This window comes from Anomaloglossus baeobatrachus, chromosome 10 (assembly GCF_048569485.1).
Source record: "Anomaloglossus baeobatrachus isolate aAnoBae1 chromosome 10, aAnoBae1.hap1, whole genome shotgun sequence".
Classification (NCBI taxonomy): Eukaryota; Metazoa; Chordata; class Amphibia; order Anura; family Aromobatidae; genus Anomaloglossus; species Anomaloglossus baeobatrachus.
The window spans coordinates 3,475,994-3,493,481 of NC_134362.1; the positions used below are offsets into that span (position 1 = coordinate 3,475,994).

Below are 17,488 nucleotides of genomic sequence, written 5' to 3' on the forward strand. Positions count from 1 at the left end.
CCCTTAACAATAGAGCTAGCTCTACCACGTTGGTGTCCCCCTTTTTCTGCAATTTTGGGTATCACCCCAGGTTCCTCTCGGGGCAGCTTGAGGCATCTGACTGTCCAGGGGTGGATTCGGTGGTCAACAGAATGCAGCAGATTTGGTGGCAGGTAGTGGATAAATTGTTTCGATTCCAGGAATCTGCCCAGAGGTTTGCCAACCGGCGTCGGACTGTTGGTCCCCGGTTTAAAGTAGGGGACATGGTGTGTGGTGTGGTTGTCCTCTAAAAATATTCCTATGAGAGTTCCATCTCCTAAATTTAAGCCCAGATTTATTGGACCTTATAAGATTTCGGAGATTATTAATCCTGTATCTTTCCGTTTGACTCTGCCTGCGTCATTTAAGATTCACAATGTCTTCCATAAGTCCTTGTTGAAGAAACATGTGGAGCCGGCAGTTCCTGCAGCAGCGCTTCCTGACCCTGTTTTGGTACAAGGGGATCTGGAGCATGAGGTTGAAAAAATTCTGGATTCCCGTCGCTGTAGACGGAATCTACAGTACCTTGTGAAATGGAAGGGTTATGGGCAGGAGGATAACTCTTGGGTTGTGGCTTCTGACATTCATGCGGACAGGTTGGTTCACGCCTTCCATCATGCTCATCCCGAGCGACCCGGTGGCGTGGGTGAGGGTTCGGTGACCCCTCCTCAAGGGGGGGGGTACTGTTGTGAATGTTATGTCTTGGCTGCTGGGAGGCTCCCTCTGGTGGCCAGGAAGGGTTTGGACAGAGACCAGGTGTGTTGTGCAGTGGGTGTTTCCTTTCCTACCTCTCTGCTTATTTAAGTCCTGGTCTGCTGGCAGGCTATGCCGGATGTCAGTTGTTCTTTGTATCTCCAGCCTGCTTAATCCTGCTCTACACCACATCTACCCCAGATAAGGCGGCTTTCACACTACGTTTTTTTAACATCCGTCATGAACGTTTTTTTAACGCAAAAGCGGATCCAGTGCAAATGCGTTTTCATTTCAATGCATTTGCAATGGACTCGCGTCAACATGCGTTCACCTGCATTTGCGTGCGTTATAGTGATCCAGCCACTTGCAGTTTTTTAACATTTTTCAAAAACGCTACTTGTAGCGTTTTTGAGCTGCGTCTAAATACTGCAAATTGCTGGATCCTGACTAAACCGCACGCAAACGCATGTGAACGCTGGCATGCTGATAGACAGGATCCTGCTTGCTCTACTGAGCATGCCCAGAAAGCAGCCTCGGGTGATGAGTCCCTCTCTCTCCTCCCTCTCTGTCTCTCCACCTCCCTCCCTCCCCTCCCTCTCCTCTCTCTCTCCCCAGCCTGAGAGCTGCAGACACTCGTAACCAAGATAAATATCGGGTAACCAAGAAAAGCGCTTCTCTTAGTTACCCGATGTTTACGTTGGTTATGTGTGCAGGCAGCAGGCAGCCCGGCTCCTAGCAGCTACGGACGCTCGTAACAAAGATAAATATCGGGTATCCAAGCAAGTTACCCGATGTTTACCTTGGTTACGCGCCGGCTCCCAGGCTATCGCGTTCAGTTCCACTGACTCCCGATCACATGACTCCAATGCCCGCCCATAAACTTAAAGTGACAGGATCCTGCAAAATAACACTTGCGTTTGCATGCGTTTTTTTGCTGTAAAAGAAGGATCCGCTTTTGCAGCAAAAAAACGTTCATGACGCATGTTAAAAAAAGTAGTGTGAAAGCAGCCTAAGTACTTTGCTTTTTAGTGTTTGGTTCTTTTTGTTCTTATCTGAGCTTGTCATTTACTGTGGTTATTGTCAGTTTATTTGCATGCAGGGATCTTCCCTCTGTTGCTTAGCTGGGAAGCTCCCTGCAGCTATGTTTGGCGTATTGCTCCTATAAGTCCATGTGTTTATGGCTTGTTGAATTTGTAATGGTTCCTACTTTCTGTTCATTGGTATGACAAGAGCGTCTGGTATAGGACGGAGTTCAGATCCAGTGATCTGAGGGCTTTTTGTACCATCAGGTTTTTGGATTTTTGTAGGGTTTTTCTCTGGCCACCATCAGTCCCTTTCCTGTCCTTTCCTATTTTAGTTAGTGGGGGCCTCACCTTTTGCTAATCCTGTCATCTACCTGTGTATTGTGTTTTCCTATATCAACGCAGTCTTTGAATGTGGGGGGCTTGCTATTCTTGTCTATTTTCTGAGGCAGAGAGTTATTCATCTTTCCTTCCTTTAGGATAGTTAGTTCTCCGGCTGGGTTCGCGGTGCACAGGATGTTAGTTCACCCCTCGGCTACTTCTAGTGTTGGTGGTTAGTAAGGGGATGGCGGCCAGATTAGTTGCCAAGGCTCTTGTCACCTTTTACCAATGATTTATGGTGGTCTTCCATGGTTCTGGATCATAACAGCGGCCGCTGTGTGACGTCGCTGTGACGCCGAACGTCCCTCCCCCTTCAGGAAGCGGATGTTCGCCGCCCACAGCGAGGTCGTTCAGAAGGTAAGTGCGTGTGACTGGGGTAAACGACTTTGTACGACATGGGCAAGAAATTGCCCGTATCGCACAAACGACGGGGGCGGGTACAATCGCTCGTACCGTGTGACGCCCGCATTTGTCCCATGGGTTGGTGCACAATGCCAACATTTCTCTCTGTAATTCTCCTCTCTTTCTCCAGATCGCAGATGTGAGGGGCGCACAGATTTCCGCACGGACCTGACCCCACGAGAGGCCCCTGGGGCACAGTATGGCCCAGATCTCCAACAGTAATGGCTTCAGACAAAACGTGTCCCCAAGCACACGCACACGGGGAGCTCGAGATGTGGGGAAGGAGGAGGCCTTACAGATGGAAGCAGAAGCGTTAGACAAGCTGCGGAGAGAGAAGAGGCTGCCGGGACCCCAGGACACCACCTTTATGAGGGTGCCCCACACATCTCCAGGCGCCACCTTACCAGAGCATGACCTCATGGTGTTTCCGGAGGTGGATGCCAAAAGCCGGGCTGAGAAGCCTTTACATAACATCGATTTAGAGAAGCTTCCCCTCGCCGAGTTAGAGAAGTTCCTTCTGGATGACAGTTTTGAGGTGGTCCCGAAGCGTCCGGCCGCACCCCAGACGCAGGTGATAAATCCGGAGGTGTCAGCGCAAAGTTCTACCAATCCATCAGTTCAGTGGACGTCCCGGCTGCCAGCACCAGTGCCTTGCTCCTTACAGCCAGCCTTCTCTGCAACGTTCCCAAAGCACTCCGATCCTTTCCAGAATGGCCTCCACCCCTCCGTGCGGTGCCGGGAGCCGGTGTTCCTCAGTCTCCCGGCACCCGCCCCGTATGTCTCCTCCTTTCCCATGCCAGCGCATGCAGCCTTCTCCATGAGGACCACCCTGCCGCCATACACCACTGTTGTTACTCCTGACATGGCGAGGTTACTGGATAAAATAGCGAGGACATCAGAATTGTTAAGAAATGAAAAGTCCAACCTTGTAACCCAAAAACCACAGTCCCACCCCCCTGGGTCCCCTCTAGGGGGAGCGGACAAGGACCAGGACATTAGTAAGTTTGACTGGTTAGACCTGGATCCACTCAGTAAGCCCAAGATGGATACGGTGGAGCTCGCTACCTGCCTGGACGGTGAGGCTGCTGCCAGCACGGCAGGAGACCCCTGGGATGCAGTGCTATTGGAGGAGAAGCCGGAGAGGAAAGCAGGGGGCAAGTCACCGTCAGGGGCCACAGTCACCAGGAGCCACTCGCTAAACCTGCGCTCAGCACATGGCCAGCTGTCCCGGAGTCAGAGCTCAGAGGTGAGGGCCACAGCCAACATCCATCTCCATCTTGTACTGTCTACGATCGGGGCAGGTCCCCGTTTGTGCGGGGGGGGGCGGGGAGCTGGTCCCCGTGTGTGCGGGGGGGGGGGCGGGGAGCTGGTCCCCGTGTGTGCGGGGGCGGCGGGGAGTTGGTCCCCGTGTGTGCGGGGGGGGGCGGGGAGCTGGTCCCCGTGTGTGCGGGGGGGGCGGGGGAGCTGGTCCCCGTGTGTGCGGGGGGTGGCGGGGAGTTGGTCCCCGTGTGTGCGGGGGGGGCGGGGAGCTGGTCCCCGTGTGTGCGGGGGTGGCGGGGAGTTGGTCCCCGTGTGTGCGGGGGGGGGGGCGGGGAGTTTGTCCCCGTGTGTGCGGGGGGCGGCGGGGAGTTGGTCCCCGTGTGTGCGGGGGCGGCGGGGAGTTGGTCCCCGTGTGTGCGGGGGCGGCGGGGAGTTGGTCCCCGTGTGTGCGGGGGCGGCGGGGAGTTGGTCCCCGTGTGTGCGGGGGCGGCGGGGAGTTGGTCCCCGTGTGTGCGGGGGCGGCGGGGAGTTGGTCCCCGTGTGTGCGGGGGCCGGCGGGGAGTTGGTCCCCGTGTGTGTGTTGGGGACTCGGGAGATGGGTCCCTGTGTGCGCGGGGGGAGGGGTGGGGAGAGGCAAGGGGGAGGGGGGGTCCCCGTGTGTGCTGGGGGTGGGGAGAGGGAAGATGAGTCTCTGCATCTGCTGAACATAGTGCCCTGGGCTTGTGCGAGGCATATAGGAGATGGTTGCAGCAAATGCCTCACACCTGCCGCCCCGAGCCGCGCTGTACAGCAGTGGTGGTGTCAGCCTTTGAGCTTGGGGTGTCAAAAGCGGTAAAAAACTAGCACGACTCGGGGGGTGTCACTTCTCGAAAAATCCACAAGTTTATATTTGTAGCCCTAATAATAAAGCAGTCATTAGCTCCTCTTCCCCTCCCCCCCAGCAGTCATTAGCTCCTGTTCCCCTCCCCCCCAGCAGTCATTAGCTCCTGTTCCCCTCCCCCCCAGCAGTCATTAGCTCCTCTTCCCCTCCCCCCCAGCAGTCATTAGCTCCTCTTCCCCTCCCCCCCAGCAGTCATTAGCTCCTCTTCCCCTCCCCCCCAGCAGTCATTAGCTCCTCTTCCCCTCCCCCCCAGCAGTCATTAGCTCCTGTTCCCCTCCCCCCCCCAGCAGTCATTAGCTCCTCTTCCCCTCCCCCCCAGCAGTCATTAGCTCCTCTTCCCCTCCCCCTCTTTAGGACATTAGCTCCTTTTCCCCTCCCCCCCAGCAGTCATTAGCTCCTGTTCCCCTCCCCCCAGCATACATTAGCTCCTGTTCCCCTCCCCCCCAGCAGTCATTAGCTCCTCTTCCCCCTCCCCCCCAGCAGACATTAGCTCCTCTTCCCCTCCCCCCCAGCAGACATTAGCTCCTCTTCCCCTCCCCCCCAGCAGACATTAGCTCCTCTTCCCCTCCCCCTCTTTAGACATTAGCTCCTGTTCCCCTCCCCCCCAGCAGTCATTAGCTCCTGTTTCCCTCCCCCCCAGCAGTCATTAGCTCCTGTTCCCCTCCCCCCCAGCAGTCATTAGCTCCTGTTCCCCTCCCCCCCAGCAGTCATTAGCTCCTGTTCCCCTCCCCCCCCAGCAGTCATTAGCTCCTCTTCCCCTCCCCCCAGCAGACATTAGCTCCTCTTCCCCTCCCCCCCAGCAGACATTAGCTCCTCTTCCCATCCCCCCCAGCAGTCATTAGCTCCTGTTCCCCTCCCCCCAGCAGTCATTAGCTCCTCTTCCCCTCCCCCCAGCAGTCATTAGCTCCTGTTCCCCTCCCCCCCAGCAGTCATTAGCTCCTCTTCCCCTCCCCCCCAGCAGTCATTAGCTCCTGTTCCCCCCCCCCAGCAGTCATTAGGTCCTGTTCCCCTCCCCCCCAGCAGTCATTAGCTCCTCTTCCCCTCCCCCCCAGCAGACATTAGCTCCTGTTCCCCTCCCCCCCAGCAGTCATTAGCTCCTCTTCCCCTCCCCCCCAGCAGTCATTAGCTCCTCTTCCCCTCCCCCCCAGCAGACATTAGCTCCTCTTCCCCTCCCCCCCAGCAGTCATTAGCTCCTCTTCCCCTCCCCCTCTTTAGACATTAGCTCCTGTTCCCCTCCCCCCTGGTCCCATCCCCCCCAGCAGTCATTAGCTCCTCTTCCCCTCCCCCCAGCAGTCATTAGCTCCTGTTCCCTCCCCCCTGTTCCCATCCCCCCCAGCAGTCATTAGCTCCTCTTCCCCTCCCTCCAGCAGTCATTAGCTCCTCTTCCCCTCCCCCCCAACAGTCATTAGCTCCTCTTCCCCTCCCCCCCAGCAGTCATTAGCTCCTCTTCCCCTCCCCCCCAGCAGTCATTAGCTCCTCTTCCCCTCCCCCCCAGCAGTCATTAGCTCCTGTTCCCCTCCCCCCAGCAGTCATTAGCTCCTGTTCCCCCCCCAGCAGTCATTAGCTCCTGTTCCCCTCCCCCCAGCAGTCATTAGCTCCTGTTCTCCTCCCCCCCCAGCAGTCATTAGCTCCTCTTCCCCTCCCCCCCCAGCAGTCATTAGCTCCTGTTCCTCTCCCCCCCAGCATACATTAGCTCCTGTTCCCCTCCCCCCCAGCAGTCATTAGCTCCTGTTCCCCTCCCCCCCAGCAGTCATTAGCTCCTGTTCTCCTCCCCCCCCCAGCAGACATTAGCTCCTCTTCCCCTCCCCCCAGCAGTCATTAGCTCCTGTTCCCTTCTCCCCCAGCAGACATTAGCTCCTCTTCCCCTCCCCCCAGCAGTCATTAGCTCCTCTTCCCCTCCCCCCCCAGCAGTCATTAGCTCCTCTTCCCCTCCCCCCTGGTCCCCTCCCCCCCCAGCAGTCATTAGCTCCTGTTCCCCTCCCCCCCCAGCAGTCATTAGCTCCTGTTCCCCTCCCCCCCCCAGCAGTCATTAGCTCCTGTTCCCCTCCCCCCCCAGCAGTCATTAGCTCCTCTTCCCCTCCCCCCAGCAGTCATTAGCTCCTCTTCCCCCTCCCCCTGGTCCCCTCCCACCAGCAGTCATTAGCTCCTGTTCCCCTCCCCCCCAGCAGTCATTAGCTCCTGTTCCCCTCCCCCCCCCAGCAGTCATTAGCTCCTGTTCCCCTCCCCCCCAGCAGTCATTAGCTCCTCTTCCCCTCCCCCCAGCAGTCATTAGCTCCTGTTCCCCTCCCCCCTGTTCCCATCCCCCCCAGCAGTCATTAGCTCCTCTTCCCCTCCCCCCCAACAGTCATTAGCTCCTCTCCCCTCCCCCAGCAGTCATTAGCTCCTCTTCCCCTCCCCCCCAGCAGTCATTAGGTCCTGTCCCCCTTCCCCCCCAGCAGTCATTAGCTCCTGTTCTCCTCCCCCCCAGCAGTCATTAGCTCCTGTTCCCCTCCCCCGCTTTAGACATTAGCTCCTGTTCCCCTCCCCCCCAGCAGTCATTAGCTCCTGTTCCCCTCCCCCCCAGCAGTCATTAGCTCCTGTTCCCCTCCCCCCCAGCAGTCATTAGCTCCTGTTCCCCTCCCCCCCAGCAGTCATTAGCTCCTGTTCCCCTCCCCCCAGCAGTCATTAGCTCCTGTTCCCCTCCCCCCCAGCAGTCATTAGCTCCTGTTCCCCTCCCCCCCCCAGCAGTCATTAGGTCCTCTTCCCCCTCCCCCCAGCAGTCATTAGCTCCTCTTCCCCTCCCCCCCAGCAGTCATTAGCTCCTCTTCCCCTCCCCCCCAGCAGTCATTAGCTCCTTTTCCCCTCCCCCCAGCAGTCATTAGCTCCTCTTCCCCTCCCCCCCAGCAGTCATTAGCTCCTGTTCCCCTCCCCCACAGCAGTCATTAGCTCCTGTTCCCCTCCCCCCCAGCAGTCATTAGCTCCTCTTCCCCTCCCCCCAGCAGTCATTAGGTCCTGTTCCCCTCCCCCCCAACAGTCATTAGCTCCTGTTCCCCTCCCCCCCCAGCAGTCATTAGCTCCTGTTCCCCTCCCCCCCAGCAGTCATTAGCTCCTGTTCCCCTCCCCCCCAGCAGTCATTAGCTCCTGTTCCCCTCCCCCCCCCAGCAGTCATTAGCTCCTGTTCCCCTCCCCCCTGGTCCCATCCCCCCCAGCAGTCATTAGCTCCTCTTCCCCTCCCCCCCAGCAGTCATTAGCTCCTGTTCCCCTCCCCCCCAGCAGTCATTAGCTCCTGTTCCCCTCCCCCCCCAGCAGTCATTAGGTCCTGTTCCCCTCCCCCCCCAGCAGTCATTAGGTCCTGTTCCCCTCCCCCCCCAGCAGTCATTAGGTCCTGTTCCCCTCCCCCCCAGCAGTCATTAGCTCCTGTTCCCCTCCCCCCCAGCAGTCATTAGCTCCTGTTCCCCTCCCCCCCAGCAGTCATTAGCTCCTGTTCCCCTCCCCCCCAGCAGTCATTAGCTCCTGTTCCCTCCCCCCCAGCAGTCATTAGCTCCTGTTCCCCTCCCCCCCAGCAGTCATTAGGTCCTGTTCCCCTCCCCCCCAGCAGTCATTAGGTCCTGTTCCCCTCCCCCCTGTTCCCATCCCCCCAGCAGTCATTAGCTCCTCTTCCCCTCCCCCCAGCAGTCATTAGCTCCTCTTCCCCTCCCCCCCAACAGTCATTAGCTCCTCTTCCCCTCCCCCCCAGCAGTCATTAGCTCCTCTTCCCCTCCCCCCCCAGCAGTCATTAGCTCCTCTTCCCCTCCCCCCCAGCAGTCATTAGCTCCTCTTCCCCTCCCCCCAGCAGTCATTAGCTCCTGTTCCCCTCCCCCCCAGCAGTCATTAGCTCCTGTTCCCCTCCCCCCCAGCAGTCATTAGCTCCTGTTCTCCTCCCCCCCCAGCAGTCATTAGCTCCTCTTCCCCTCCCCCCCCCAGCAGTCATTAGCTCCTGTTCCTCTCCCCCCCAGCATACATTAGCTCCTGTTCCCCTCCCCCCCAGCAGTCATTAGCTCCTGTTCCCCCTCCCCCCCAGCAGTCATTAGCTCCTGTTCTCCTCCCCCCCCAGCAGACATTAGCTCCTCTTCCCCTCCCCCCAGCAGTCATTAGCTCCTGTTCCCTTCCCCCCCAGCAGACATTAGCTCCTCTTCCCCTCCCCCCCAGCAGTCATTAGCTCCTCTTCCCCTCCCCCCCCAGCAGTCATTAGCTCCTCTTCCCCTCCCCCCTGGTCCCCTCCCCACCAGCAGTCATTAGCTCCTGTTCCCCTCCCCCCCCCAGCAGTCATTAGCTCCTGTTCCCCTCCCCCCCCCAGCAGTCATTAGCTCCTGTTCCCCTCCCCCCCCAGCAGTCATTAGCTCCTCTTCCCCTCCCCCCAGCAGTCATTAGCTCCTCTTCCCCCTCCCCCCTGGTCCCCTCCCCACCAGCAGTCATTAGCTCCTGTTCCCCTCCCCCCCAGCAGTCATTAGCTCCTGTTCCCCTCCCCCCCCAGCAGTCATTAGCTCCTGTTCCCCTCCCCCCCAGCAGTCATTAGCTCCTCTTCCCCTCCCCCCAGCAGTCATTAGCTCCTGTTCCCCTCCCCCCTGTTCCCATCCCCCCCAGCAGTCATTAGCTCCTCTTCCCCGTCCCCCCCAACAGTCATTAGCTCCTCTCCCCCTCCCCCCAGCAGTCATTAGCTCCTCTTCCCCTCCCCCCCAGCAGTCATTAGGTCCTGTCCCCCTTCCCCCCCAGCAGTCATTAGCTCCTGTTCTCCTCCCCCCCAGCAGTCATTAGCTCCTGTTCCCCTCCCCCGCTTTAGACATTAGCTCCTGTTCCCCTCCCCCCCAGCAGTCATTAGCTCCTGTTCCCCTCCCCCCCAGCAGTCATTAGCTCCTGTTCCCCTCCCCCCCAGCAGTCATTAGCTCCTGTTCCCTCCCCCCCAGCAGTCATTAGCTCCTGTTCCCCTCCCCCCAGCAGTCATTAGCTCCTGTTCCCCTCCCCCCCAGCAGTCATTAGCTCCTGTTCCCCTCCCCCCCCCCAGCAGTCATTAGGTCCTCTTCCCCTCCCCCCAGCAGTCATTAGCTCCTCTTCCCCTCCCCCCCCAGCAGTCATTAGCTCCTCTTCCCCTCCCCCCCAGCAGTCATTAGCTCCTTTTCCCCTCCCCCCAGCAGTCATTAGCTCCTCTTCCCCTCCCCCCCAGCAGTCATTAGCTCCTGTTCCCCTCCCCCACAGCAGTCATTAGCTCCTGTTCCCCTCCCCCACAGCAGTCATTAGCTCCTGTTCCCCTCCCCCCCAGCAGTCATTAGCTCCTCTTCCCCTCCCCCAGCAGTCATTAGGTCCTGTTCCCTCTCCCCCCCAACAGTCATTAGCTCCTGTTCCCCTCCCCCCCCAGCAGTCATTAGCTCCTGTTCCCCTCCCCCCCAGCAGTCATTAGCTCCTGTTCCCCTCCCCCCCAGCAGTCATTAGCTCCTGTTCCCCTCCCCCCCCCAGCAGTCATTAGCTCCTGTTCCCCTCCCCCCTGGTCCCATCCCCCCCAGCAGTCATTAGCTCCTCTTCCCCTCCCCCCCAGCAGTCATTAGCTCCTGTTCCCCTCCCCCCCAGCAGTCATTAGCTCCTGTTCCCCTCCCCCCCAGCAGTCATTAGGTCCTGTTCCCCTCCCCCCCCAGCAGTCATTAGGCCCTGTTCCCCTCCCCCCCAGCAGTCAATTAGCTCCTGTTCCCCTCCCCCCCAGCAGTCATTAGCTCCTGTTCCCCTCCCCCCCAGCAGTCATTAGCTCCTGTTCCCCTCCCCCCCAGCAGTCATTAGCTCCTGTTCCCCTCCCCCCCAGCAGTCATTAGGTCCTGTTCCCCTCCCCCCCAGCAGTCATTAGGTCCTGTTCCCCTCCCCCCCAGCAGTCATTAGGTCCGGTTCCCCTCCCCCCCAGCAGTCATTAGCTCCTGTTCCCCTCCCCCCCAGCAGTCATTAGCTCCTGTTCCCCTCCCCCCCAGCAGACATTAGCTCCTCTTCCCCTCCCCCCCAGCAGTCATTAGCTCCTCTTCCCCTCCCCCCCAGCAGTCATTAGCTCCTCTTCCCCTCCCCCCCAGCAGACATTAGCTCCTCTTCCCCTCCCCCCAGCAGTCATTAGCTCCTGTTCCCCTCCCCCCTGTTCCCATCCCCCCCAGCAGTCATTAGCTCCTCTTCCCTCCCCCCCAACAGTCATTAGCTCCTCTTCCCCTCCCCCCCAGCAGTCATTAGCTCCTCTTCCCCTCCCCCCCAGCAGTCATTAGCTCCTGTTCCCCTCCCCCAGCAGTCATTAGCTCTGTTCCCCTCCCCCCCAGCAGTCATTAGGTCCTGTTCCCCTCTCCCCCCAGCAGTCATTAGCTCCTCTTCCCCTCCCCCCCAGCAGTCATTAGCTCCTGTTCCCCTCCCCCCCAGCAGTCATTAGCTCCTGTTCCCCTCCCCCCCAGCAGTCATTAGCTCCTGTTCCCCTCCCCCCAGCAGTTATTAGCTCCTGTTCCCCTCCCCCCCAGCAGTCATTAGCTCCTCTTCCCCTCCCCCTCTTTAGACATTAGCTCCTTTTCCCCTCCCCCCCAGCAGTCATTAGCTCCTTTTCCCCTCCCCCCCAGCAGTCATTAGCTCCTGTTCCCCTCCCCCCCAGCAGTCATTAGCTCCTGTTCCCCTCCCCCCCAGCATACATTAGCTCCTGTTCCCCTCCCCCCAGCAGTCATTAGCTCCTGTTCCCCTCCCCCCCAGCAGTCATTAGCTCCTGTTCTCCTTCCCCCCCAGCAGTCATTAGCTCCTCTTCCCCTCCCCCCCAGCAGTCATTAGCTCCTCATCCCCTCGCCTCCAGCAGTCATTAGCTCCTGTTCCCCTCCCCCCCCAGCATACATTAGCTCCTGTTCCCCTCCCCCCCCAGCAGTCATTAGCTCCTGTTCCCTCCCCCCCAGCAGTCATTAGCTCCTGTTCTCCTCCCCCCCCAGCAGACATTAGCTCCTCTTCCCCTCCCCCCAGCAGTCATTAGCTCCTGTTCCCTTCCCCCCAGCAGACATTAGCTCCTCTTCCCTTCCCCCCCAGCAGTCATTAGCTCCTCTTCCCCTCCCCCCCCAGCAGTCATTAGCTCCTCTTCCCCTCCCCCCTGTCCCCTCCCCCACCAGCAGTCATTAGCTCCTGTTCCCCTCCCCCCCAGCAGTCATTAGCTCCTGTTCCCCTCCCCCCCAGCAGTCATTAGCTCCTCTTCCCCTCCCCCCCAGCAGTCATTAGCTCCTCTTCCCCTCCCCCCTGGTCCCCTCCCCCCCAGCAGTCATTAGCTCCTGTTCCCCTCCCCCCCCAGCAGTCATTAGCTCCTGTTCCCCCCCCCCCCAGCAGTCATTAGCTCCTGTTCCCCTCCCCCCTGTTCCCATCCCCCCCAGCAGTCATTAGCTCCTCTTCCCCTCCCCCCCAACAGTCATTAGCTCCTCTTCCCCTCCCCCCCAGCAGTCATTAGGTCCTGTCCCCCTTCCCCCCCAGCAGTCATTAGCTCCTGTTCTCCTCCCCCCCAGCAGTCATTAGCTCCTGTTCCCCTCCCCCGCTTTAGACATTAGCTCCTGTTCCCCTCCCCCCCAGCAGTCATTAGCTCCTGTTCCCCTCCCCCCCAGCAGTCATTAGCTCCTGTTCCCTTCCCCCCCAGCAGTCATTAGCTCCTGTTCCCCTCCCCCCCAGCAGTCATTAGCTCCTGTTCCCCTCCCCCCAGCAGTCATTAGCTCCTGTTCCCCTCCCCCCCAGCAGTCATTAGCTCCTGTTCCCCTCCCCCCCAGCAGTCATTAGGTCCTCTTCCCCTCCCCCCAGCAGTCATTAGCTCCTGTTCCCCTCCCCCACAGCAGTCATTAGCTCCTGTTCCCCTCCCCCCAGCAGTCATTAGGTCCTGTTCCCCTCCCCCCCAGCAGTCATTAGCTCCTGTTCCCCTCCCCCCCAGCAGTCATTAGCTCCTCTTCCCCTCCCCCCAGCAGTCATTAGCTCCTGTTCCCCTCCCCCCCAACAGTCATTAGCTCCTGTTCCCCTCCCCCCCAGCAGTCATTAGCTCCTGTTCCCCTCCCCCCCCAGCAGTCATTAGCTCCTGTTCCCTTCCCCCCCCAGCAGTCATTAGCTCCTGTTCCCCTCCCCCCCAGCAGTCATTAGCTCCTGTTCCCCTCCCCCCCAGCAGTCATTAGCTCCTGTTCCCCTCCCCCCCAGCAGTCATTAGCTCCTGTTCCCCTCCCCCCCAGCAGTCATTAGGTCCTCTTCCCCTCCCCCCAGCAGTCATTAGCTCCTGTTCCCCTCCCCCACAGCAGTCATTAGCTCCTGTTCCCCTCCCCCCAGCAGTCATTAGCTCCTGTTCCCCTCCCCCACAGCAGTCATTAGCTCCTGTTCCCCTCCCCCCCAGCAGTCATTAGCTCCTGTTCCCCTCCCCCCAGCAGTCATTAGCTCCTGTTCCCCTCCCCCCCAACAGTCATTAGCTCCTGTTCCCCTCCCCCCCAGCAGTCATTAGCTCCTGTTCCCCTCCCCCCCAGCAGTCATTAGCTCCTGTTCCCCTCCCCCCCAGCAGTCATTAGCTCCTGTTCCCCTCCCCCCCAGCAGTCATTAGCTCCTGTTCCCCTCCCCCCCAGCAGTCATTAGCTCCTGTTCCCCTCCCCCCCAGCAGTCATTAGCTCCTGTTCCCCTCCCCCCCAGCAGTCATTAGCTCCTGTTCCCCTCCCCCCCAGCAGTCATTAGCTCCTGTTCCCCTCCCCCCCAGCAGTCATTAGCTCCTGTTCCCCTCCCCCCCAGCAGTCATTAGCTCCTGTTCCCCTCCCCCCCAGCAGTCATTAGCTCCTGTTCCCCTCCCCCCCAGCAGTCATTAGCTCCTGTTCCCCTCCCCCCCAGCAGTCATTAGGTCCGGTTCCCCTCCCCCCCAGCAGTCATTAGCTCCTGTTCCCTCCCCCCCCCAGCAGTCATTCGCTCCTCTTCCCCTCCCCCCCAGCAGTCATTAGGTCCTGTTCCCTTCCCCCCCAGCAGTCATTAGGTCCTGTTCCCCTCCCCCCCAGCAGTCATTAGGTCCTGTTCCCCTCCCCCCCAGCAGTCATTAGCTCCTGTTCCCCTCCCCCCCAGCAGTCATTAGCTCCTGTTCCCCTCCCCCCCCAGCAGTCATTAGCTCCTGTTCCCCTCCCCCCCCAGCAGTCATTAGCTCCTGTTCCCTTCCCCCCCAGCAGTCATTAGCTCCTGTTCCCCTCCCCCCCAGCAGTCATTAGCTCCTGTTCCCCTCCCCCCCAGCAGTCATTAGCTCCTGTTCCCCTCCCCCCCAGCAGTCATTAGGTCCTGTTCCCCTCCCCCCCAGCAGTTATTAGGTCCGGTTCCCCTCCCCCCCAGCAGTCATTAGCTCCTCTTCCCCTCCCCCCCCAGCAGTCATTAGCTCCTCTTCCCCTCCCCCCCCAGCAGTCATTAGCTCCTGTTCCCCTCCCCCCCAGCAGTCATTAGCTCCTGTTCCCCTCCTCCCCAGCAGTCATTAGCTCCTGTTCGCCTCCCCCCCAGCAGTCATTAGCTCCTGTTCCCCTCCCCCCCAGCAGTCATTAGCTCCTCTTCCCCTCCCCCCCAGCAGTCATTAGCTCCTCTTCCCCTCCCCCCCAGCAGTCATTAGCTCCTCTTCCCCTCCCCCGCAGCAGTCATTAGCTCCACTTCCCCTCCCCCACAGCAGTCATTAGCTCCTCTTCCCCTCCCCCCCAGCAGTCATTAGCTCCGCTTCCCCTCCCCCCCAGCAGTCATTAGCTCCGCTTCCCCTCCCCCCCAGCAGTCATTAGCTCCACTTCCCCTCCCCCACAGCAGTCATTAGCTCCGCTTCCCCTCCCCCCCAGCAGACATTATCTGAGGGGGAGAGGAGATGATTGTTGTCTCCTCTTCTTTCCTCCCCTCCCCCCTCCACCTTCTATAACCTATCCTGAGCGCTGCTGCACCAGGTTCTGCCTCTACAGATGTGCTGGTGCGGGGACTTGCTGCAGCAGCCACCCTGCACAGTGGCGCCTGTCTTCATGCTCCGCTCCGGAGGGTTAGAGAGAGGCGTGGTACGTACTGCATGTGCCCCCCCCCCCCCCCCCCTCGGGCCGATGATTTCGGAACCGTTTAGGCCATACATGCAGTTCTAGTTAAATCCCCGGTGGCTGCGGCTTGTTTTATGGATCGGGATGCGGACACTTGCCCCCGCGGCGCGCGTGTCATCGGTTAGCCATCACTGCTGTAGAGGGAGCGGCTTTCTTCTCCTTCCATGTCCCTCCAGTCGGCTGTGATAATCCGGTCAGTGTTACTCTGACGTCTGTCCATGTATGACCCATTCCATACATGACCCCCCACAGTACGGGCCGGCAGTGGTCCCCGGTCTGACCCTCTGCCCTGCGCCCATGTCTGGCTGCCTTGCTGCATGGAGCAGGTGTCATTAATGGTCCAGAAGATCCAGCTGACAGGACCCGCCCGCGACATCGCACAATGTTCAGAAGGGGAGTGAGGACTTTGTCACTTGCTTGAACGTCTTCTTGCGCGATGAAGGAGCGGTTTTGGACACCTCTGTTCAGTCGCTCGACCAGTTCACGTTACACCATTATGGTGACCATGGGTCTTTAGTTAGGATGTGGCGGATTATCTGTGTAAATGCCCAGAAGTGTCCCGCCACGTTACCGGATCATTAGACTCCTCCTCTCCTTCTAGAATGACAGCGGGAGCAGCTCGCGGACCCCTCCGGGAAGCTCTTTCCTGCGAGACTTGGAGGTGCAGGATGAAGAAGCCGCAGCGTTCTGTAAACAAGTGGAAAGGTGAGAAGAGCACGAGTGTGGGCAAGGAGGTGTTCAGATGCGGGGTCCGCTGTGTGTGTGTGTGTGTGCACGTGCGGGGTCCGCTGTGTGTGTGTGTGCGGGGTCCGCTGTGTGTGTGTGTGTGTGTGCGGGGTCCGCTGTGTGTGTGTGCGTGTGTGTGTGTGCGTATATATATGTGTGTGTATATATGTGTGTGTGTGTGTGTGTGCGGGGTCCGCTGTGTGTGCGTGTGCACGTGCGGGGTTCGCTGTGTGTGTGCGCATGCAGGGTTCGCTGTGTGTGTGCGCGTGCGGGGTTCGCTGTGTGTGTGCGCGTGCGGGGTCCGCTGTGTGTGTGCGCGTGCGGGGTCCGCTATGTGTGTGCGCGTGCGGGGTCCGCTGTGTGTGTGCGCGTGCGGGGTCCGCTGTGTGTGTGCGCGGTCCGCTGTGTATGTGCGGGGTCCGCTGTGTGTGTGCGCGTGCGGGGTCCTGTGTGTGTGCGCGTGCGGGGTCCGCTGTGTGTGCGCGTGCGGGGTCCGCTGTGTGTGTGCGCGTGCGGGGTCCGCTGTGTGTGTGTGCGCGTGCGGGGTCCGCTGTGTGTGTGTGCGCGCGTGCGGGGTCCGCTGTGTGTGTGTGCGCGCGCGTGCGGGGTCCGCTGTGTGTGTGTGTGTATGTGTGCGTGCGTGTGCGGGGTCTGCTGTGTGTGTGTGTGTGTGTGTGTGTGTGTATGCGTGCGTGTGCGGGGTCCGCTGTGTGTGTGTGTATGTGTGCGTGCGTGTGCGGGGTCCGCTGTGTGTGTGTGTGTGTGTGTGTGTATACGTGCGGGGTCCGCTGTGTGTGCACGTGCGGGGTCCGCTGTGTGTGTGCGCGCGTGCGGGGTCCGCTATGTGTGTGCGCGGTCCGCTGTGTGTGTGCGCGGTCCGCTGTGTGTGTGCGCGTGCGGGGTCCGCTGTGTGTGTGCGCGTGCGGGGTCCGCTGTGTGTGTGCGCGTGCGGGGTCCGCTGTGTGTGTGTGTGCGCGTGCGGGGTCCGCTGTGTGTGTGTGCGCGTGCGGGCTCCGCTGTGTGTGTGTGTGCGCGCGTGCGGGGTCGGCTGTGTGTGTGTGCGCGCGTGCGGGGTCCGCTGTGTGTGTGTGTGTATGTGTGCGTGCGTGTGCGGGGTCTGCTGTGTGTGTGTGTGTATGTGTGCGTGCGCGTGCGGGGTCTGCTGTGTGTGTGTGTGTGTATGTGTGCGTGCGTGTGCGGGGTCCGCTGTGTGTGTGTGTGTGTGTGTACGTGCGGGGTCCGCTGTGTGTGCGTGTGCACGTGCGGGGTCCGCTGTGTGCGTGTGCGTGCGGGGTCCGCTGTGTGTGTGTGCGTGCGGGGTCCGCTGTGTGTGTGTGCGTGCGGGGTCCGCTGTGTGTGTGTGTGTGCGGGGTCCGCTGTGTGTGTGTGTGTGTGTGCGGGGTCCGCTGTGTGTGTGTGTGTGTGTGCGGGGTCCGCTGTGTGTGTGTGTGTGTGTGCGGGGTCCGCTGTGTGTGTGTGTGTGTGTGTGCGGGGTCCGCTGTGTGTGTGTGTGTGTGTGCGTGCGGGGTCCGCTGTGTGTGTGTGCGTGCGGGGTCCGCTGTGTGTGTGTGCGTGCGGGGTCCGCTGTGTGTGTGTGTGTGTGCGGGGTCCGCTGTGTGTGTGTGTGTGTGTGCGGGGTCCGCTGTGTGTGTGTGTGTGCGGGGTCCGCTGTGTGTGTGTGTGTGCGGGGTCCGCTGTGTGTGTGTGTGTGTGCGGGGTCCGCTGTGTGTGTGTGTGTGTGTGCGGGGTCCGCTGTGTGTGTGTGTGTGTGTGCGGGGTCCGCTGTGTGTGTGTGTGTGCGGGGTCCGCTGTGTGTGTGTGCGGGGTCCGCTGTGTGTGTGTGTGCGGGGTCCGCTGTGTGTGTATGTGTGCGTGCGTGTGCGGGGTCCGCTGTGTGTGTGTGTATGTGTGCGTGCGTGTGCGGGGTCCGCTGTGTGTGTGTGTGCACGTGCGGGGTCCGCTGTATGTGTGTGCGTGCGGGGTCCGCTGTGTGTGTGTGCGTGCGGGGTCCGCTGTGTGTGTGTGTGTGCGGGGTCCGCTGTGTGTGTGTGTGTGTGTGTGTG

At 60.3% G+C, this 17,488-nt stretch overlaps 1 protein-coding gene across 1 annotated transcript in view; it reads left to right on the top strand.

Annotated features, from left to right (window-relative positions):
- The first annotated feature begins 2,650 nt into the window (after window positions 1-2,650).
- PIK3C2A (phosphatidylinositol-4-phosphate 3-kinase catalytic subunit type 2 alpha) overlaps window positions 2,651-17,488 on the top strand; it is a 164,911-nt gene continuing 150,073 nt past the window's right edge. Inside the window, 2 exon segments of the mRNA XM_075325707.1 lie at window positions 2,651-3,762; window positions 15,301-15,404. Of these exon segments, the coding sequence (XP_075181822.1) occupies window positions 2,716-3,762; window positions 15,301-15,404 (1,151 nt within the window). The 5' untranslated portion in view covers window positions 2,651-2,715.